The 24,159-nt window shown below is 42.3% G+C and overlaps 1 protein-coding gene across 1 annotated transcript in view; it reads right to left on the bottom strand.

Moving 5' to 3' along the window:
* The window catches only part of P3H2 (prolyl 3-hydroxylase 2), a 157,823-nt gene extending 134,151 nt beyond the window's left edge, over positions 1-23,672 (bottom strand). The window contains exon 1 of the mRNA XM_046003907.1: positions 23,009-23,672. Coding sequence (XP_045859863.1) covers positions 23,009-23,494 — 486 coding nt within the window. The 5' untranslated portion in view covers positions 23,495-23,672. The remainder of the gene's footprint in view (positions 1-23,008) is intronic.
* Positions 23,673-24,159: the final 487 nt, after the last annotated feature.

The following is a 24,159-nucleotide window of genomic DNA, read 5'->3' as shown; positions in this document are numbered from 1 at the left end:
AGAGTCTTTAAAAAATACATGTTGGGTTAGGTGCTTGCTTAAAATGAAATATTGATCTGGTAAACAGGCAAACATTTTATTATAGATTAATTTCTACAATTCACTGAATAGATTATAAACTCAAAAAAACGTTATGTGGGGTGCCTGGGTGGCTCAGTGGGTTAAGCCTCTGCCTTCAGCTCGGGTCATGATCTCAGGGTCCTGGGATCGAGCCCTGCATCGGGGTCTCTGCTTAGCGGGGAGCCTGCTTCCCCCTCTCTCTCTGCCTGCCTCTCTGCCTACTTGTTACCTCTCTCTGTCAAATAAATAAATAAAATCTTTAAAAAAAAAAACAAACCAAAAAAATAAAAACAAAACAAAAAGAAAACATTACGAACTATTACCTTAGAAAACGGACTTTACAGCCAGTAGAATTTCCTCACCAAGCACTTAACCAACCACCAAGTCTTTAACCAGGTTACTCATGATTTGGAGGACCTGGCCCTGCTTCCTCTGGGTGACTTTTGAAAGGCATGACTTCCAATGTCAACCTCCCGGAGAAGTTTCCCTTGACTCACCCTGAGTTCTCTCTCTCGTCAGTGTTTTCATGGTTCTTTTCACAGACTATATTTAAAACTTGGCATATGTGTCTGCCTACCCTCTCCCAAAACTATGAACCTTGAAGACAGGGATTCTGTCACATTTAGTACATGATGTTTGTTCCATAAATGAATTAAATATTGAAGCAAGTTTTTATAATACAAGAGGAATGGAGAGGAATACTGGCTGCAAATAAATTAAAAAATAGGTAATCCAAAAATTATGCTGATGGCTTTCATATTAATTCTGATTTGAAGACACAAATTTACTTGCTAGGTAAATCAGAGACAACATTAAGCTTAAGTCTGCTGAATGCCTTCTGGTCTGAAATAAAGTTTTCAGGTTGATGGAAGTGGTTCTAGGAGTCACAGGTACCTTGCAGAAACACAAAGTGAACATAACTGTGATTTGACTTAATAAGAACATACTCTCAACTTCATGCTTCTCCCTAATTCATAGTTAATGCAATAACATAATAGGCTGTCCAGGCTAGTTCCTACTGTAAGAAAAGAAAGGAAAAGTGATTATAACATGTGTGCATCTCCACTGACAACTTGGTTAGGGAAAGATGCACAATGACACAGGTATTTGGCACTAGTTAGTATATGTACCTTATGTTTCCTGATGCCAGAAAGTTTTTTTTTTTATATCAATCTATAAAAGCTTTAAAGGAACAATGGCAGAAGTCAGACCCCTAACAAACAGACTTGGATAACACTGAAAACAAAGATGCCAAATGAAGTTTTTAGAGAATGGACAGGCTGGCAGAGGAAAAGAGCATTCTGAAAGCATGAGAGTAAAGAGATGGTGGAAACTCAGTATCTATTTCTACTCTGTGAAGTGGAGAAGAGGGTGGAATATTAAGGGGGAAAAAAAAAACAGGGAAAGGGAGGAGAGAACCAAATCTGAGCTTTATGGTAGGAACCACCCAGATCCCTTGCACTCCTAATTTGTCACTGAGGACGTGCAGTCACGTTTTCCAGGAGGTCTTAGCCAAACTGTATTTTTAACCAAGAGGAAACGTTTCAGCTGAAATCCTACACAAGGGCCATGTAGATATTCTGGTCAAGCTGCTATGAACCACGTGTCACTTCCTCACCAACTCTGTCAATCTCCAACTTGCTAAAAAACAAAACCTCAGAGGAGATGGTCAGCTTAGCAAAACAGCCTGGACTTAAGAAAAGATAGAAAATCTAGAAAGCAGTCCCATTACAGGTGTTATCTCACTTCCATGGTTTTTTGTTTTTGGTTTTTTGAGTTTGTTTTTTTGTGGGGGGGTGGGGGAGAGTTTAGGGGTTTTTTTGTCTTTTTCTTTTTTTTTTGGTTTTTTGGCTTATTTGAGGAAGGGCAAAGGACTTACGGCATTTTTCCAATCCTAGTTATTTAACATTAATGGGCTTAAACCTTACTTATTAAGAGGATTATTCTTTTTGGCCTGATTGCTATTTGGCTTCTGGTATGTGCCCTTTTATTTTGAAAGCTCATACATTTCACGTAATAATTTTTTTTTTAAGATTTCATTCATTCATTTGACAGACAGAGATCACAAGCAGGCAGAGAGACAGGCAGAGAGAGAGAGGGAAGCAGGCTCCCTGCTGAGCAGAGAGCCCAATGCGGGGCTCGATCCCAGGACCCTGGGATCACGACCCGAGCCCAAGGCAGAGGTTTTAACCCACTGAGCCACCCAGGTGCCCCGATTTTTTTCTGTTTTATTTAAGGTAATTAAACAAATATAATTAGACTTTTTAAAGGACAAAGAGGAACAGCAATGGCAAGGAAAATCACATCCTTCCCCTCACTTTCTTTCCTATATTTCTTGTTTTTGTTCATGAGTCACAAGCCATCCATCACCTGGGCTCCAAACTGTTGGGTCAATTCTGATCTTGCTCTCTTACCTTTACTTTCTAATCCATAAAAAGATACAAACGTGTATTAATTTCACCTTCTTAGGGACTCATACTCATGCCTTCTCTTCTCTTTTCCCATCATACCATCCTAAATTCTGTCCCTTATTAAAACTTGCCTTAATAATGTAGGAAATAAAGTCATGCAGAGAACAAAGAATTGCAGATTCAAGGACTCAAAATGATTCTGAACATTAACTTTGAGAAAAAATATTGGGGAACAGCAGAAAGCTCCCAAACAACCCTGAACCCCTAGCAATGAGTACATGGTGACAATAAGTGGTAGATCCCCAAGGCATGGCTTTGTGACCCTGGTTGGTAATGTTCAGGGCTTGACTACTTCAAAGCTTCACAGGAGAGAGGGTTAAGGAAAAGAGAGACACTCAATCTTCATTGCAATGCCAATGCCCTCCTGCCTCTATAGCAGTGAATAGTTAAAGAGGCTGAGCAGGGAGATGGTCTGGACAGAATGGTAAATGAAGACAGGAGGTGAAGGAATCAAGAGAAGTTCTGAAATACTAGATAACTAGTAAGGGCAAAATCAGACAAAGGAATTTGAGCAGACTATAGGAAAACTATCAAAGCAACGTCCTCATGGTTGTTGAATTACAGGTGGGGAGTTGCAGAGCTGACACAAAGCCAGGATCATGCTGAAGCTGAAGTCTCAGGAACCGAAGCTGAAGTCTTCAAGGAAGGTGTCCGGGGGCCAGGAGGGGGATCAGGAGTGCCACTGGGGAGATGTGACGGGAGACGGGAGTCAGAGTAAATGGCTGTACAAAAAGGAGTGTTTGTCCACTTTGGTTCGGTTTGGTTTCACAGCATTGTCTCCAGGATTAACAGTAGGTACGTTGGAAATGATTGAAAAGCTTATGGACTTTGTTTAAGTTTGGCAAAACTTACCAAAATAATCTTTAATGAAAATTCCAGGAAAACTGAAGATCAAACATTGTAAGTTTAAATATTGTTTACCAAATGATTCCAAAGAAGTTATTTATGTTTCCTTTTCCATGACAAAAAACGCACATCCTTTCTCCATGTTCAGCTCTCCTTCCGAGAAGACAAACGGTACTGGGTAGCACAAGCCAAAATAATTTCGATGCATTCTGAGAATTTCACAAACATTGATACAGAGCAATGGCTAACAATCTGGTATGTTTTATAACCAGACTTGAGAAGGAGCTGATCTGGAAAATTAATCTCTGTTCTACTGCCTGCAACTGTGGGGCTACACTCATTGTAAAAACTGTTAATCAGCAACCTAATACTGATGCTATTCCTTCCACCCAGGAAGGAAAATCATGGACCACATCCTCATGTCTGTTTCCACATCCGTTTTGAATTACAAGCAGGAAATCTCAAGCCTCAGCTACATTTCCTATTTAGCTCTTGTCAGCATTGCCACTAGCCTTGGGATTCTTACAGAAAGCATTATTTGAGAAGTTATTTTCCATTTCTCTTGCATATCTGATGTCCTTCAATTCTATGACCCTGGTTGCTGGTGGCAACAAGAATCATTCTAGACAGATATGTCCTAATTTATGAAACAGTAAACCAAATTTAGCAGCCAAGCAAAACAGCCTACTGATTCACATTTTCCCTGCAATATCCCTGGGACCCAGGCACAACTGGGACAATGGTGGCCTCGGAAAGGCTGACTCAAGGTCACCAGCCCTGATGTAACAAACGGTGTGGCTGCACTTGAGTACAATACACCCACCACAATTGCTTGGTTGTATCAGAACAATTCTACCAGCTGGCCCAAACCTAATCCATATCACAAGTTTGAAAACTTACTAAGAGAATAAAATCAGTACTTCCCAAAGTGTGATCCATTAGTTTTTAACATAAAAGTTAATGTGTACTTCATGCTTATGACTCACTGGATATATTTAATCTAAGTACTTTAGAGTGAATTTTAAGTGAATAAACTCACTTAATGTTCATAATCTTCTAGAAGCTGCTCATTTTACAGACATGGCAACTCAGATTTATTATTATGCTCATTTGCCAGGTGACAAAACTGACTCATAAACATATTAAATAACTTGCCCAAAACTACAAAGATATACATAGAAGCTTAAAGTTGAACTGTGTCCCAGGGCACCTGGCTGGTTCAGTTGGTAGAGCATGAGACTCTTGATCTTGGGGTTTTGAGTTTAAGTCCTTACATTGGGTGTAGAGATTACTTAAATAATAACAATAATAATAAATAAAAAATAATAATGAACTGTGTCTCAAAGCCAAACTCTCTCAAAGTCCACAAAACATGAAGAATTATTCCTCAAAAGGATATATTTTGCGCATAATTCCTCAACATGAAAGAACAAATTCCATCCAGAAGTTTAAGAGTAGAGATTTAAGTTGAAGTTTCTCTTGGGCCACATAGGAGGAACAACAAGAAAGGGCTAAGTCCATGAAGATATGTCAACTTAGGGGAAAACTGAAAAGCAAAAACAAATCGTAATTCTAACTCTGCAAGTCAAGGGGAAAACATTGTAAATATAGAATAAAATGCAAAAACCAAAACAACAACAACAAAAACGTTTAATTGTAAATCATCCCTTTCAATGAACTACCTTAGATTCTGATAACCCTCTAGACCTTTAGCTGATGAGAGAAGGAGACAGCACTGTCTATCCATGCTTATTCCAAACACAAATAGAATGTTTAGTTCGATTTTAAAAAGGGAACACAAACATACCCCAAGAACTAGTCTCATAATCTAGGTCTATGTAAAGGTCATTTCATTTATGTGAAATGGACAATTGGGAGTCTTGCCCAAAGGGCTCTAGAGAGCAAGAGAGCTGTATGGATTCCAGAACCGATGGGAAAAACTTTTGGTGATCCCACGTTCATTTGTGCCATCATGCTAGCTGCTGGCTGGAAATAGCATTCTCACACCCAGCCCCTCTCATGCTGTCATAGATCAGTGAGCACAGACACCCAACGGGGCCAAAAGCTCCCATATGTTCAGGAGAAAGACAAATGACTGAATTACAGTCTCTTTAGCTTGGAAACACCACATATCAGCAAAGATAAAGACACAGAAAAATGGCATCATGAGAGCCTTGAAATGGAAACTTTAATTAGAGTTTATAGCTTTGTGGCTACAAAGAATACTTCCAATCTGAACAGAGAGCAGCTGTGATATGTTGGCAGGAACACTGGCGTAGGAGCGAGACAACCTCCACTGAGTCACACCGCCATTCTCTCGGCGTCTGGACAAACCCAAGAATCTCAGCTTTCTCATAGGGCTCCCACGAGGAAGTGAAGACGTGCGTGTGAATGTACTTCACAAATTTCCAGGCATGATGCAAACGTGAGACATGATTCTCTTCATTTCCATGGTAATTCACACCACTCAAAGGCAATGACAACCCGTTCAGGAAGCTGAGCCCTGGGACCGGTCATGCATGTCCTGACTGTCACGGATAGGCTGCATGCCTTCAAGGTAGGAGGAATTGCTCTGCTAATGGTGCTTGGTTCTCACATACAGACTCAAAAATCCAAAACAAGCTATGGATAAAAAACAAAAGCAAGCAAAAAGCCCTAGGAAAGCACAGCACTGACATAACTTCAGCTCAAGGATCATGCCAGTTATGACTTGAAAATTAATGAGATAACCCCCCCCACACACACACTTACTACACCGCTATCACAGTCCACATTCTTTCCTTTCTTTCTACCTCATGCATCATATCGAGAAGTCTAACTTGGAGGCCCAATTTTTATTGCTGCTGGATCTCCCACCAATTTCCAGATAATCTTTGGGAGCTGATGTTATCATAGGAATTCAAAACAAGAAGCTGCAAATATTCTAAGCACTGGCCTTACCAAAAAATTCCTGCTCCAAGTATTGTTTTAAGCAAAAGCGTCCACTGCCCACTCCCCACCCCCCAGGGATAAAGGCATGCATGGGTCTGGAATGTATTAAAGGAAGTCAGAGATCTTAAAAATTTCGAGGACAAAAAAAAAAAAAAAAAACAAAACTCTACATATGTTCTCCTACGTTGTCCTATCCGTATTTAATTTATGTAAGCTTGAAAGCATTTGGAAAAATACTTTTAGGCCATATTACTAAGTTTTATTGGCCAGGATGGATACTGTCATTTTCCAAGTAAAAATGAGCAATTTCGTGTGGTTAAAAAATAATATAAAACTTTTATTAATATAGCAAAAGAAATTTTACAAGGTAAAACAATTTTATAAACTGCACATTGTCTCTTAAAAATAAAAGATGACCATGCTTGTACATTTGTATAGAATTTGAACATTTCAAAATACTTTCTTCAACGCTAACAGTAAATCTGTTCCACAGACAGAATATTAGTAGTATCCCCATTTTATAGAAAGGGAAACTGAGAGTCAAAGAAGTTAAAGTCTTTTTCAGGAATCTATGGAATTAATCTATTGTTTATAATCAGACTGTGTGCCTTTTAAGGTTTTAAATGATAAAATGGTCGAGTTAATCTTGGGCTACTAATCATCTGAAAACTTTAAATAAAATTGAATCTTAACTATTAGCTTACAGAATTTCAGGTTCTGTATAGAACTGTGTAGCAAATAAATAACATTTTTCTAGTACTTGAGTTAGAGAAGAGAGATAAAGTTTCTGACTTGAGTGATAAGGTCAAAATATTTTCAGGATGCTGATGCTACTACAAAAGCTTTTTTCTATGATTCCAAAGGGTCTTCTCACTTGACTTTATTCTCTTATGTATTCAGTATTCTATATTGCCTAAAACTACCATCCATTTCAGTGACTAAACATTGAAGTTTTTCACGTTGAGAATAAGATGCTAGGATTTATTAATACCAAATCAAGGAGCAAACAACGAATTGGTGGAAGTTTCACAGTCTAGAGAATTTAATGACGTTTTTTTCAATCAGAGGAAATATCCTCTGATTTAGTATATCTAAATATACTAAAGCTGGCAGAGATTTCAAGGTTATACATTTCAATTATCTCATTTTATATATGAAGAAAGTGAGAGCAAGAAAGAGGGTGTTCATCATCATATAGCCACGCAGTACCTTATAATTAGAGCCACAGCATTCCAAATCCTTCCTCTACTACTGTTTCCAAAGCATCACACCCAGCTTCATGTTATCATCTTTTTTTATGTCATTAATCTTAAATTGACATATAAAGTTGGATAAAGTACAAAGAATCAAGCAGTAATATGCATCAATGTCTAGGTCAATGACTTTCATGTAACAATTTGTAGAACGAGGGTGGTATTAATTATGGTAGTGTAATATTTACTCTGGGACAATGGGAATGAGAAGAGGGAATCGTCACTTAGGAGCATTTTTTTTTCTTATTTTAAGTCCTCTGTAAATTGGTTTCTCATATATAATATAGTAGACAAATCTTTATTATGTATCCTATTGGAGAATAGACCAGGATGATCAAATATTTACAAGTCTGTGGAAAGTAAAATCAGAGGGGTCTCCTCCAGGGACCTATAAATAAGTGAAAGGGCAGGCTAGCGGCAACTCACCAACAGTGCTGGGACTTCTTTATGGGCAGGACTGTTGAAAGCAGGAGTAGGAAGGAATACTAACAATGAACAGTGTCACAGTCCAGTTGATTTACTTCGGTTTGATTTACTGTTGGTGGAAGAAAGTTGACTGAAGCCTTTGGTCAGAGATCAGGAAGACCGATCCGTAGCTTCCTGCAGCAAAGTGCTGGTAAGAGCTCTGCCAGAGTCCTGGACTCAGGCCCACTCCAAACTGTGCTCACCATCATCACGACAATTTAAAGATCACTTAAAGAATCTGCATGAAGACTTCTGGCTCTGAGCAAGATGGAATAAACTCATTTCTCCGTAGATCTCCCCTTATTTTCCCCTAAAAACTCTGGACGTATTATAAAGGACCAACACAGGAAAACTGAAAGGTGGGACAAAGAAGGTGAACTGTCTAGGGACCCAGCACTTGAACCTAATAGTGAATTTTCTGGATTTTCTTTCTGTCTCCCAAATATCCCAGATTGGATTTGGGAAAAGCCTACAACCTGGAAATGCCAATGGGGGTGGACAAAAAAGGGCCTCCAAATCATGCTCTGTCAAATTGTAGGACCAGAAAGGTTAGGCATAACAGAATGGAAATGTTTGTGACAATAGTGTCCTCCTGGAGCAAACACAAGGGGAAAGAAACCATGCCCTCCCCTCATGGCCAGCTGGCTGAGCAGAGAGCCTGGACTTCCACTCCCCTCTTCCCCAGGAGTAGCAGGCACGACTTCCCATCCCATCTAGAGAGTAAGGAAGACATTTCAGAGAGAAGGAAGGCAGATAAAGGGATTCTATTAATATTTAAGAATATTTAACATTTCTTTAAGTATTAAGTGTGCAGTCCTGGGCAGACCTCTAGCAACCCTCTTACAACCGACATAGGAAACTGATGAGAATGAACTCTGGCAAAGGTTTGGGAACTGAAAGTACAGTGTGGAATATGGCCAGGTTTTCAGACAGGCCTCTGGAATGCATGGAACTGAAGCAAATTAGAATAGCACTGCAAAGCCTCTGTAAATGAAACGGGGTTTTCTGAGTATACTGTGACACATGTGCAAAGACAGGGTACCCACCTTTAATTCGTATGCATGGATGTTCTGATCCGCTGTTATACATCCAATTTAAAAACTTTCCGTGGGGGGCGCCTGGGTGGCTCAGTGGGTTAAGGCCTCTGCATTCAGCTCATGTCATGGTCTCAGGGTCCTGGGATCGAGCCCCGCATCGGGCTCCCTGCTCAGCGGGGAGGCTGCTTCCCTTCCTCTGTCTGCCTGCCTCTCTGCCAACTTGTGATCTCTGTCAAATAAATAAAATCTTAAAAAAAAAAAAAAACTTTCCGTGGCACTCGGAAACTGCAGCTCAACCCTCTTCAGATGTTAGCTCACAGACACTTGAGCCAGAAACCAGAAGACTGATGTGGAATATACATGTGGATATTGTTACAGCTAAATATTACACGAGTGTGTGTTCCCAGGGGTGTTTTAAGGCTTGGTACTGTTTTGCTTTTTTTTCTCTTCTTTTATACACATTAGGTAAGTTATTCATAGGGAATGTGCTGGCCACCCTGGTCTAAGATTTCATTAACCAGACCAAGGAGGAGGACAGAAAAAGGGATGTAGGACTTTTCTAATGAAAAAAGTATTTAGGGGCTCCTGGGTGGCTCAGTGGGTTAAGCTTCTGCCTTCGGCTCAGGTCCTGATCTCAGGGTCCTGGGATTGAGCCCCACATGGGGCTCTCTGCTCGGCAGGGAGCCTGCTTCCTCCTCTCTCTCTGCCTGCCTCTCTGCCTACTTGTGATCTCTGTCAAATAAATAAATAAAATCTTTTTTTAAAAAAGTATTTAATCATCACCCATCTGTGGGTATAAGATAAATTTTCTTTTCATAAAATCAGAGTCTTAGTAACTCTGGATGAGAAAAAAAAAATCAGATCTTATCTACTTCAATATCACTTCTGTGCTTGTTTACCCTTAAATGTAGCCGCCCTATGAAGCATTTGTCAGATTCTTGTTCAGACACCTTCTCCTGGGGCTCTCGATCATATCTGAGTAGCATTAAGTGTTAGGAAAATCTTCCGTATTTGAGCCAAGATCTGGTTCTCTGTAACTTCTGTTACATGGACCTAGTTCTTCAGTTCCTCGGTGCCATGAAGATCAACAATAATGGTCTCAAATAATGATCTTTTTAAAACCATCTTTCTTAAGTCTTTTCATCCCTATTTCAACTTTTCTCTTATAAAACATAGTTTGAGTCTTTTATCTATCTTTCCTTCCTGAACATGCCCAAGTTTGTCTAATACCTCTTGAAGTCCCACCAAATTAATACTAGCGTGATTTTCTTTCACGTTCTGCTTTGCGGTGACTGTCCATCTTAAAGATGAGAACTAGCAACAGACACACCGGAAGGACTTCCTTTCCTGTGACCTTTCAAACTCATGGTATCTTATTCTAATTTGTATTCCACTAGAATCTCATCACTTTCTTCTTTTCCGTGGGTGGATGGCATCACAGTGTCAGTCCACTGAAGCATTTTAGACTCTCCGACTGGCAGAGAGAAACCGGCTCTTAAAGCCATCCTCTGATGCAATGCTGCTCTTCTCCTAAAGGACACCTCAAGGCCTAGAGAGAAACATTAGTGATAAATCCAGAGATAGAGCCAGGGCACCTGGGTCGCACACAGTCATCTGATCATCTGACTCTGGCTCAGGTTGTGATCTCAGGGTCCTGGGATCTGAGCCCCACAACAGGCTCTGCTCAGTGGGTAGTCTCTGCTTGTGCGCTCTCTCTTTTTCTCTCTCTCTCTCTCACCCTCCCCCCACTTCACCTAAATTTTGAGATTTTAAATAAAATCTTTAAAAAAAGAAAAAACTAGAGATACAGCCTAAATTGCTTAATCCTAGACTAATCATCCCTTCCATTGTTGAGTACTCAACCACTTACCTGACTGGTGCAGAAGAGGCAGTCATATTTTTGGTAAAATATGTGATAAAGAGATGTTTTTTTTGGATTCCCAAACCTAGGCCATCCCCCAAGGGTACTCAAGATCAGGGTGGAGAAGAGGCTTACAGGGGCTTAAAATTCCCAAGATGTGTTGGTCTGTGGGAAGAGATTTTATCTACTAATAAGAAACAGAGAAGGTTTGGAATGTGTTTGAATGGAGTCTTTTTTTTTTTTTTTTTGGAAAAATACAAAGAAGAGGCTATAGTCTCAAGGAAATTGTGAAATCAAAGGGTCAGAAAATGTAGTGGGGAAGAGAGCAAAAGGACTTTTTGCAACACAGTCCCAAGTGTCCAGTCACAGGATAATTTTTGTTTTAGCTCAGTGATGAGAGGAGGCTGTGCTCCATTGTGGAGAGAAGTGAACTTGAAGCCAGTAGCTCGAACAGAGCAGATCAGGTTTTATTATTTTGGGCCTCAGAGTTTTCTGAACTTACTACATTGTAATTATTTCCTCAGTTTATCATGATATATTGGCTTAACTTTTCTTTCTTCTTTCACCTTCCCTCACAAGCTTGCCTTCTGCCCAGAAGCCAAGAAGCAAAGAATAAGTATTTTTGTGTCACTGCCAGCCTAGGTGAGCCGACAGATTTTCATTAATAGCTTCTCATAAAAACCCACTGAAGTAGGTATGACTATCCCATTTTCCAGATAAGAAACTTAGGTTCATATAGGTGAGCGTTCCCATGGTGACCCAACGCATAAAAGGCAGGACTTTTTGAATATACGTCCATTTGATGCCAAAATGCCAGCCATGAGAAGTATGTGAGAACTCAGATTTTGTCATCAGATTCTAACTCTGTTATGTTGTACTAAGTGGATGTTCTCAGACATATTATTTAAACTTCTACCTTCACTGTTCCTGTAGCAAAACGAAAATTATAAACTTAACCACTGAACAACATAGGTTTGAGTTGTGCAGATCCACTTATACAGAGATTTTTTTTTCCCAGTAAATACAGCACAGTGCTATGAATGTATTTTCTCTTCCTTACTATTTTTGTTTCAAAATGTATTTATCTGAAGGAGAGTGATAGAGAGCATGCACACGCATTCCAGGCAGGGGGCAGAGGGAGAGGGAGAATCCTGAGTAGACTGCCCACTCAGCAGGAAGCCCCACACAGGCTCAATCTCTGGACCCTGAGATCATGACCTGAGCTGAAGCCAAGAGTCAGATGCTTAACCCACTGAGCTACTCCTTAACCCACCCCTCTTCCATGTGATTTTAAGAACATTTTCTCTAGCTTACTTTACTATAAGAATACATGTAACACTTGTATTACACTATATTATTTACTATAATAACACATGTAACACAGAAAATATGTGTTAATTGATTGTTAAGCTATTAGTAAGTCTTCAGGACAGTAGTAAACTACTAGTTAAGTTGTTGGGAGGTTGTTAAAAGTTGTATGAGGATTTTCAACCATGTGGTGGTTGGCGCACTTAACCCCTATGTTGTTCAAAGGTCAACTGAACTAAGATCTGTAGTAGGGTTATTATGAGAATTGGGTGGGGAAAATTTTGTAATTTTAGCATAATACTGAAACAAAGTAACAAAATAAATAATATCTATTATTACTAAGAATTATAGTTATAAATTATACTGCCTCAAAGCTAAGTTCAATGTTTGGTTTTTGGTGGGGTTTTTTAAAGATGATTTTATTATCTTTCCACAGAGATAGACATGGAATCATAAAGACTATGAGTAACATGGCGTAGCATTAAACGGAAGGTTGAGCTACTCCTAGGATTTCACAGAAACCTCGAGTGGCAAAGTGACATTGCCCTTAACAAACTTAAAAAGTCAACTGAAGTCACAATCTACTCGGACTTAGCTTTGAGCCAGTATATTTTATAACTAATTATTAGCAAAATTTCCCAGAAGGCAGCATTTCATATATTACCATATATTGATTTTTTTCAAGCCTCAGACCAGTACACATTCTTTTAAAACTTACGATCACTCAAATGTACACTTAAAACTTCCTGTACTCTGGATTCAATGAATTATCCAGCTTTTCCACCATCTCTGCTTCCAAAAGTCTTTCTTCTGTAGTCCTGTTTTCCTATCTCGAAGTTTAAAATTATCAGTGTTTTCTAAATGGGATTCCTCACATGCCACAAATCTGTAAGTCCTGTCTTTCTTCCCATCTAATTCTATTGCTCTGATACAGAACATCTCTGACCTCCCACATAATCACATAGGAGTACTGGGTTTCTCCAGTGATGGATTCACATGATAACTGGATACGCACTTATTCCCCTCAATGAACTATGACCTACTTGAAGGCACAGAAAATGTCTTCTTCATCTTCACATCTCGTAACAGAGCTAGGAAAATTCTTTAACTGCTGCACTGAGAAAGCAGTGTAGTTTCATGTAAATTAAAAATGAGTATTTTTACTAAGACTCTCTTTTTTGTTTGGTTTCCTGTGGCATTTATTTATTTATTTATTTACTTGAGGGGAGTCATATCATTTGGCGATTTTTCAGGCCTGTGCATGTAGAATCTCCCCCAAAGGGACATCTTCCTTCTCTGTGTCACTGAGGAAATGGAGCGGCCCTGCTACCTAGGCTTTCTCAAAGCAGAAACATCTGTACTGTGAATAGGGCCTACAGCATTATAGCACTGAAGAAAGACCAACATTTGCTTCCAAAGGACTGGCTCTAGGACAGGCACGGATGTCAGCGTGTGATGCCCACATCTTACTTCAGGCAGCATCCTTTTACGTGGGGGACCCGGCTCTTTTGATTTCATTGCTCTTATTTTCCTATACTTAATTGTTTCTATCCTCTCTCCATCTTTCTCCCTTTATCTTCCTATCTCCCTTTGGTGGGGTGTGAATGTTTGTGTCCTCCTGAAACTCCTGTCTTGAAACGTAGTCTCCAAGGTGATGGTATCAGGAGGTGGGCATTTGGGAGGCGATTAGGTCATGAAGGCAGGGTCCTCATGCCCTCATGCATGGGATTAGTGACCTTATATTGTATTAGTGACCCCGGAAGCTTCATGGCCCCTTTCGCCACGCGAAGTCACAGCAAAGCAGGACTCTCACTAGACACCGAACCCACTGGTGCCACGATCTTGGCCTCACAGCCCCGGAACTGGGAGAGGGAAATGTTTGCTGTTTACAAGCCACCCAGCTTGGGGTGTTCTGTGATAATAGCCCCAAAAGACTGAGGTATCTTCTGACTCTCTCTCTGTCTCAATCTCTATGTCATTTCTTCTTTCCTCTGACACCCTCTTATTTATGGTCCCCACTTCTCAGACTTCTTCCGTTTAGGGTTAGGTCAAGTTGTTTTCCAAGATTACACATGACACAGAGCTAACCCCAAGAAAACTAAGAGTTGCAGTGAATTATTTTAAACGACTGAGTTTGGGTACACTCTGAGTAGAAAGAGACCTAAGTTAATTCTGGAGTCTGGAGTTTAGCACTAAAAAGCGTTAGTTTGTATTGCTACACCAACCTGTCCTATCCTGCTCAATTGAAAAGTGTAAGTAGAGAGAAGCCAGAGCCTCTGCTCTTTCCCACAAGCTGAATTAGTGCACCCGCAGGGGAGGACCAGCTGGAGGGTATAAGCCCCGGGATTTTCATCTTGGAAAAAGCAGCTCTATTTGCAATGAGTTTCCCCTCATAAAAGGTGTCAAATTATAGTTCAACATTTTCGTTTTCATAAATATCATGATTAGCGAACACGTTGCTATCTAGCATGTATTGCCAAAGACTTCATTTGTACTTGTCTCACCTTAATGTCCAGTTATCTCAAATATGGCCAAATATTTAAATCAGTGGTTCTCCATGTGAAATGATTTGGACACCCAAGAGACATTTGCAATGTATGAAGACTTTTTTTTTTTTTTTTTGTCACAGCTGGGAGGGGTCTCGAATGTGTAGCTACCACTTATTGGAGTAGGCAAAGACCAAGGGTGCTGCCAACCATCCCCAAATGTACAGGACAGCCCATCGCAACAAAGAATTATTCATCCCAAAATATCAATAAGCCAAGATTTGGACACTCCAGCTGAAATGCCTACTGAAACCCTGCAGACTCCACGGCATAAATGAGTTTGTGGCAATCCTATAGAAACAATGATTGCCTGTGAAGGTGTCTGTCCCTGGTGCCATTTCTAAATGCCACATACTAAAATCAGATGCTGACTGTTGATTCTGGATTCAATCTAAGAAATATTATTAAGAAACAGCTCTTGCTTCAGTGGGGAAATAATTTGTATGGTCTTTTGGGTTAGTCTTTGATACTATAATTTGAGGTCATTCTTTTAAAAACAGCCAAATCTGGTTTTAAGGTAATTCACTGTGTCTGGAGTCCTAATTATGTGTTGATTTATTCATGCAAGACTATTGATCTTGGCAGAGTAAGAGCTAAAAATTTAGCATTCAAGCAGGAAAAACAAATCAAAATAGGCTCATTTAACGTTTCTGTGATTGAAGGTTTGTTAACAGTTTCTTTGTTTTGCTTTGGATTTATTTATTTCATTATATTTCTTGTTTTCCCCAGTCCCTTCCTGAGTTCCAGTCTAATTACACTGCAATCCTCAGCAGTATCCCATTACTTGAACAGAAACTGAATCTACTTTTTGTAGATAATGAATTCCAGTAGGATCATTCTGATACCCCTGAGCTCCTGGAAAATCTGACATCTTGGGTCTCTCTCTCTCTCTCTCTGGCTCTATTCCTTCATTTCCTTTCCAAAGAAGAGTCTTTGCCTTGTTCATTTGCGTTAGGCTTACTGGGGAAGAGCACTAACCCAGGTTCCTACACCTGAGTTTTTCTCAGAAGTGGGCAGCATAGTAGTTCAGGAAATAACATTGCATAAGGGAGCTTTTATTTTCTGGACTTATTCCAACTAACAAATGATGTGTTTCACTTTAATTTGGTTGAGTTTTTGTTTTCAGTGTGAGTCTTACAAACAGTGGTCATCAGCAATATCACAGATGTGGAACTCAGGGTTCTTGGATTCTAATCCTGGCTCTTCCATTAAATTGCTAGATAAATTTGGACAACTTGATATTCCCTTGGGCTCTATTTTCCCATCTGTAAAATGGGATGGTTAGAACACTGATGTTCCATGAATGTGGCAGTGAGCAGCTGCAGAAAGATGGGGAGCTGGGAGGGGAGGGGAATATCTTCCCAACATATGCCCAAGTCGTGCACAGGGCATCCAGGGGAAAGAACATTAAAAAGTTTCACAGCCAGTGTCTGTGTATCCAATTAAACAAGAGGCTCTGTGGCTTTCAATTCATTAGAGCCAGAGACCTGACATTGCCTCTACCACTACCTGCTTTTCTCTCTCCTCTATAACCCCCCTCAACCTTCTCCTTTTCAGATGTGACTGTGTGGACCACTGAGAGCACAAGGGACCAGGGAGAAAAGGCAGAAAGAAGTACAGAAAACAAAGGAAAGCAGAAAGGGGTGGGGCCAAGTGAAACCAGCTTCTTCTGACAATAGTCGGTAACCCTCTTCAGTCCTAAAAACCAAAAATCAAACACTCAGCACTGAAGCATACCAAATCATTTTTTAAAAAGATGTGTTTGGGCCATTTGGCAAATGAGGGTTAGCTCTCATGGAAATTACATAGCTAAGAAGTCAGACAGCAGGAAAGGAGGGATGGATAAAAGGACAGAAAAAGAATTATAGGAGAAAAGCTGAATGGAAAAAAAGACAGGAGAAATTATTTTTCCTAATGAGAAATGCAAAATTTTCCACCAGACAACTATGACTCTTGGCTGAGTGGCCTACATATCATGTGAATGAAAATGCAGGGTGGGCAGGCCAGTCGAGGGTCTGTTCTGTCTCCAAAGGCAACAGGTCCACTGCAGGTCTCAGCTGCACCCAATTCACCAGAGCGCCCTTCAGGAGGTAGCCATGCCCATGGCACAGAGTCTGGAAAGAACACTAAATTAGAATACCTACCTTCTGTCCTCAGCTCCGCCTACTGACTCTTCCTGATTTGTCATGGAAACTCTGAGGCCAGTGTCATCAGCTACTAAGGGACAGGGACAGACTTCAAGATCTCTCAGGGTCCTTCAAGCTGTAGCTTTACATAGTTCCAATCCATAGTACTTGTCACCCTTGCTTTCCCACTTTTCTTGAGCAAAATACTGATCCCTCTCTCCCAGCTCGAAGATCTGTAAGGGATTCTAAGAAACCCAGTTTACTCAATTCCTTGGCAGTACAAAGGAACCATCATTACAGCAAATTTTAATTTTAGGTGAACCCACCCACCTTTCAGAACATGTAAGCTGACATTTTCTCAGACATTCCCAAAAGAATTCCACACAGCTATCCCTTTGGAGTTTAGCAGGGGACAAATGATATTAGTGACAGAACAATACTAGATTCTCAGAGATGGGATCTGGGAAGAGAGACAAGCAGTTTACTACTTTCCTTTATTAAAACCTGCAAAGGAATCCCTGATTCACCAGACTAAGGAGGAGGTAAGTAAGCAGTTGTTACTCTCATCAAACTGAATTTTAAAGCCTCGGTGGCACTATTTGTAATCTCAATGGAAGACTGATAAAGAGCTGACAGGGCCTCCAAATGGCCTGCCCCCTGTGGGAGATGACTAGGATTCCGATTCCTTGGCTCAGGACCTAAAGGCTGCTAGACAAACAATCTCCCGTGCTTCCTTCCCAAGAAACGAGACAGAAAGATGGTACTAATGGATTTTAATGACTCGAGCATTAAAAAAGCCTCAATTGTGAGACGAAAAAAAAAAAAATTAAAAGGCCTCAACCGCCCCCCCCAAGGAAGTAATCCCTAGGACAATTTCAGAACAGCTATTTCAAGAAGATGTAAAGTCAACTTCCTATTTGAAATAATTTGGGGACAAAATGTACATAGTCTACATATACATTTTAAAAAAGATTTTAAAATGGGATACACAAAAGGTTTTTATTCTGAACTAACAGTTGAGCCTAGGGTTTCCATTTTGTGCTTTGTGAAGGCATTCATCTAGAAAGAAAAAGAAATTGATAAAACAGATTGAAAGTGAGAAAGTTCCTTGAGTTTACTCTTCTTTTCTAGAAACCACTAATAAAAGACATTATGGTCAAGAGAAAGGGAGTTTAGGGAGAGGACTCCAGGAGGGAGATAGGATTGCCTAACTTAATTGCTATTTCCTTTTCTCCCCCCCTTCAATCCTGAGAAGAAAAACAAAGGTCAAATGGCCCAAAGCACCAACTCAGAAACAAAACAGGCAGGGGCAAGCTTGTTTTAAGTAAAAAAAATAAATAAGCGCCACTAGTTTTTTGCTCTTTGTTTTTTTGCTTTTTTTTTTTTTTTTTTTAATTGAGTGACTGGGAACAGTGGGAGAAAAACAGTCACTGTCAAAACTATTCCTGGTGATCAAGCACAAAGATAAGGGAAAAAAAAACATCTTTCTTACATTTGTTTAAACTCAACAAATGTATGCAAAGCAGGCACAATGTGTCAAGGGTTTTCTAAAGCACAGTTTTAAGTAATAATTAAATTAGGAAAGAAAGATGGAGGGGAAAGGAGCAGAGTTCTACAACATTAGCCAGAACTTACAAGTAGAAAAAGAGTGAGAAGTCAAGGAATCTAGTCTTTCCATGACTTTGTCCCGCATCTGACCAGCCAGGACACCGAATAACCAGTGTGAGAAAACCTCCTGCCACCACTCAGAGACCTTTCTCCACAATATTATGTATGAAAATACATAAGAAACCAAGCTATTATTCATTCCACAAACATACACTGGGCATTTACATACATCTATGTACATATACCCATTTGTATGTAAATCTATATACATTATAGATGTTTGGGGAGTATAGATGCTGAGGACCAACTCAGACCTACAGTACCTAAATCCCTCATTTTAATTCATATTTTTCATGCCCAGATGATTAATAAGAATCCTTCACCTAATAACCATCCCAATCTGGAAACTCCCACTTTGGGAGATACAAAAGTGACTAAGATAGTTTTTTGATGTCAAGGAGTTCACATCACTGATAGGAAAATACATGAATTCTGAAAGAACAAAGTTCAAAATGAAACATGAGAGGAAAAGATTCCTTGCTATGGACATTCAAAGGAGGCAGAAAGGTGTTCTTTTCTTTTCTTTTTTTTAAGATATTATTCATTTGACAGAGAGAGATCAGAAGTAGGCAGAGCAGCAGGCAGAGAGAGAGGGGGAAGCAGGCTCCCCACTGAGCAGAGAGCCAGATGCGGGGCTAGATCCCAGGGCCATGAGATCATGACCTGAGCCGAAGGCAGAAGCTTAACCCACTGAGCCACCCAGGTGCCCCAAAGGATGTTCTTGTGAGAGTTGCAAAGGGTGTGAAGGAGAACCTCACAGAAACAGGTATATTTGTGTTAGGACAGTTACAATTTGAACATGTACAGAAGGAGGAAGAAAAATCTACTATTAAATTAATAATAAGAAGAAACAGGTCTCCATTGGTTTTTGAGAAACAGGCCCTGTCCTGAGTACCTTACATAAATCTTCTCTTAAATCTAACCTAAATCAATCAGGTAAGTCCTATTATCTCCCCACGTTACACATGGAGAAAGCGAACCTCAGAAAGTGTATGTAATTTGTCCACGGTCACATAGCCAGAGACTGAAGAGATAACTTTCAGTTCTAGATATATCCCAAGCCAGAGCCCACCTGCCTCCTAGAGAATAAACAAAACCCAGGTATGCAAAAGTAGCAGATAGAGAAGGCCAAGCAGCCATCGTTCCGTCTGGCGGGAGGGGGCTGAGTGGGGGAGATAGCCCCGGGAAGGGTACAGGAGAGGCAGGATCTGGATGCTGCATTCAACTATGTGGGCTTTATAAGGCAGCATGGAGAAACCACTGGAGATTTCTGAGCAGAGCATACCATGATGAAAGTTCTATCTCGGGCTTTGGGCGATGAATCATGAGTTATGTCTTACAATCTGAAATGATAAAAATCGAGGTTTGAAGAGTCTCACCCTGCATTTAAACAGAAAGGCGTGTCGAGGAACCTGGTGAAACTACTGCCTCATCGCTGTCCAGACAAATTCCCAACATGCCCGTTCTCAAGGAATATTCTACAGAGCAGAGCTTAAGATAAATGCAATGAGTCTCTGTTACGCCACAGGACAAGGACCTCCTCATCCCTGGAGCTGTCCAAATCTGGCAGAAGGAGAGCCCTGGGAATTGCAGCATGCCCTGGGACCTGAGGCGACCCGGGGTGAGGGTGGGGGGGGGGGGGGCAGTGGGCGCAGCACAGACATGGGCATCAGTTATTGGCAAAGGCCAGACTCCCGAATATCAGTCCTGGGCTCCTTTCATCAAATCATGTTGGCTCTGCCATTAAATATGTAACACTGAATAAGCCCCCTTCCCTCACCAGCTCTCCCTTTCCTCATCAGTGAAATGAGACATTGAACTTGTCGGGACTCGGATTTCATAATTCTCAATATATTTTCCTCTCCGACACACCAGGAAAAAGGATCTGCTTCCATTGGTGGCTCACTAACTGGGGTCTGGTGGAGGAGCAGCAGCTCCCAAGAGCTTCTACAGCCGGGAGATCCTAAAACAAGAATAACTGTGCTTCCTTATCTCTAGGAAGCCCACTAGTTCTGACCGTATTACAGGATTCATAGTTTTCAAATTCTGGCTGCAAACTCCTCATTGAATTCAACATGGCCCAAGACCATCCTTTTCGAGGTCCAACGTTACTCAACAACATGAGGGGACGTGCTCATATCAGAGCACACCCGGGGAACTCCACATTCTATCACTGGGGAGTAAACACTTCTGAATTCAGACCTGTCAGAGCCTGACAGCACTTTGTTGTTATTTGAGAGCTTTGTTTTACTCTCAAAGGATGGTGTCTGCGTGCATGGGTGCGTGCACGCATGCATGTGTTTATGATTAAAATTCCCAGGAAGCCAAGCAGAGACTGAAATTGTGGAGCTCTTAGGAGAGGGGAGGGGAAGAACCATGGTACACCTTATTACACGTTCACAGAGACACTCCTACAAACTCAACCATCGAAAGTGAGTTTCCAAAGAAATACAAGTATCTCCTCCTTAAGAGATTATCAATTATATAGATGCAAAAAGCTTTGCTTACTAGAAGATACTTACTCTGTTCTTAGGAACACTGCTGGTCAAACAGAAATTAGGACATGGGTTCACATATTTTGGGGAACTTGTTAAAACTATGTTGCTTCATCAGATCACACCGAACAGTTCACCCACAAAGGTGCCCATGAATAACTAATTCCTATAACCAATTCACTGCAAAAATTTGAGGCATCTCAAACCTACCGCTTCACCTTCTTTGACCTCTGACCAGGGGACTGAAGCAGAATGACTGATCTACGTAACATTAACAGTGATGTAAGCTTAATTACAGAACTAGAGAAACCCACATTTTGAGAGTTACCTCATGGTTATTTGTTTTTATAGGACAGGAGAAGAATACTCATTTCTTCTCCAGACATGAGAAAGGAAAATCTCCCCAAAATGTGTGACAGAACGATCAGCAGGAGTGCCAACCTTACATCGGAGGCTCCTGGGAAGACCGTGCCAACAGGACCAAACTCAACCACCCACGTTCTCTCCTGGGAACTGGCTCAAGATGTCTTCTGCTGTCAGGTACTTAAGGTCTCCTCCATCTCTGCCACTGACTGATTCTCTAAGACCACCGAAAATTAGGTCATTCATCCAAAAAAAGATCAGATTTATACTTAATGCATGGTTTAGCAAATTTCATCAAGAAGCAAAAACAAGCAGAAGACAAATCCTTGAAAGGTTCAGGCTTGATCCTTATTTCTTACCCGAGATATCAGTCTAGCATACCCCGGCACCTTGGCCCTAACACTGGGCCTTCAGAGTTCGTCTCAGTTGTGATTTTCTGAAGTCCACAAACAACTGCACATGTCCAGGGTGTCCTTCCCACAGGAGCACAGACCTTCTGGGACAGTGGGCGCGTGGATCTGTACATGGTGTGTATTTCTGCCACCATAGAAATGCAGCCTGGCCTATTGGCTAATGCTAGTGGAGGCCAACCCACAAAGCTGCCACTTTAGCAGGTGTGGAGGAGGCACTGACCCATTGACATAGAACCCAGAAAGTAAGAGAGTGTGAGAGAAAGTATAAGTTCAGAGCAACATGGATTGAGAGAGGGGTGTTTCCAGAAGCACAGACTGAATTCTCTCTGCTGAAACATCCAGATAGATCTTCAAAATTGTGAATATGGATAAAATACCAATATACACAGAATACCTCCTGACACTAACTTCAGACGGGCTGAATACACACACACACACACACACACACACACACACACACACACACACAAAACCCCAAAGGAGAATATTGGGTATCTGATGTCAAATAACTCACTCCAAGGCTTACCTCCAGGAATTGGAAGTTGCCTAGTAAAGGAGGCACAGTCAGCACTTTGGGTACTTTTACCGAGATCGACTCACAGAGATTCATTTCTCCCACCACACCTTCTCTTTAACTTTTGATCTTTACTGTTTTGTAGGCACAGGGGAGAGTAGAGGATAACAAATTTGTTCCAGAGCAAGTCAACTTTTAATTCTGCTTTATGAGGATGTTTTCTTGTAAACTTCAGAGAAAAGGTGCAGAGTGGAGTGTAGGAACGATGGGGGAGCGGAGAAGGAAGAGAAACGGGGGTGAGGTTAGACCAAGAAATGTAGCGAGATTAGACCTTATACTAAACTCAGCTCTGCCCACGTCTCAGGAATTAGTGCTGAATGGGTACTTGAAGCATCATTTTATCAATGCAGGCCCCTTTTCAAGAGGCAAGTTGATGCCCAAGGAGCTACAAGCTTGCGCAGGTTCCACCTAATGTTTGTTACCGAGCCTGGGCCACCAGATACCTAGATGCACAAAGGCGGGACAGGCGGGTTCGAGGAGACCCACCCAGAAAGGTTAATGAGCAGAGCGCGGACTCAGGGACTGGGGCGGTGGGGGGGGCTCTAGAGAGTGTCCCGGAGTCGCAGTGGGTTAGCAGTGCGCTCTGCGTACCTTGATGTAGGCCCGCTGCAGGTAGTTGTAGGGCACTCTGCGCTGGAAGTCGCTGCGCACATCCTCGCTGACGCGGTGGCGGGACGCGGGGCCCCCGAGGCGCTGGCTCTGGCAGCTGCGGTAGCAGCGCGCCCGCTCCAGCAGCGCGCGGAAGAACGGCAGCTCGGCCGCGGGGCCGGCGCCGGGGGGCGCGAGCGGGCGGCGCGCGGCGCAGTGGCGGGCGCAGCGCGCTCGGACCTCCCGCAGGCGCCGGTGGCTGCGCAGTGCCGCTTCCAACTCGCGCACCGCTAGCTCGTAGTCCTCGCTGTAGTAGGCAGCCACGCCGCTGGCGTAGAGCAGGTCGAAGGGCTGCAGAGGCCCGGGCTCACGCTGCTGCTCGGGGCGCGGGCTGTCAGGGGGGCCGCCCCACAGCGGCCGCGGGAGCAGCAGCAGCAGCAGCGGCAGTAGCGGCGGCGGCGGCAGCGGCGCCCAGATGCGCTCCCGCATCCTCTGGCGCGGAGAGGCGCGGGACGGCCACGCTCCCAGACGGCTCCCGGCACCTGGCGTCAGGGTAGCGTCTCCCACCTCCGCGGTGAGAGCGCCGGCCCCGCAGCGATCCGGCTGCCCGGCGAGCCCCAGGTGAACCGCAGCACTCAGCGGACTGAGAGGCGGAGGCCGGGTCGGCCGGCAGCTCTTAAAGGGACGCCCACAACTCGCACGCTCCTCCTGCTGCCAGAGCCTCCGGGAGCCGCTTGCCGGCGCTCAGCGCGCCCTGCAGGCCCGGACCGCGCCGCCCGCATGCCAGGCGCAGCACCAACCCCTTGCCAGCCAGAGAGCGGGCGCTGCTTGAGGCCAGCCCAGGGCGAGAGATTTCCACGTGCGCTCCCTTGCGCGTGGCAGAATGGACGGAAATACTCCCTTTATAAAAACCGGCTCAGCGAGGTTAGGACTCTCCTTAGGACTCATGCATTTTCTGGAATCTGTGCATGACCTCGCAGTTTGCAGAGACCTTCACCTTTAGAGGAAGAAGCACTGAAGCTCCATCTCAGGCTGGGAGGAAAGCACCAGGGGCGGAGGCTTGAGGAGAAAGGCGGGCGATGAGTTCAGTGTATAGAACTGTGAAAAGGCGAAAGAAACTACTCAAACCTGGGCCTGAGGAATCAAAAGCTTGC

This window comes from Meles meles, chromosome 4, assembly GCF_922984935.1.
Source record: "Meles meles chromosome 4, mMelMel3.1 paternal haplotype, whole genome shotgun sequence".
In the NCBI taxonomy this organism is placed as follows: domain Eukaryota; kingdom Metazoa; phylum Chordata; class Mammalia; order Carnivora; family Mustelidae; genus Meles; species Meles meles.
This window is presented reverse-complemented; position numbering and strand designations above follow the sequence as displayed.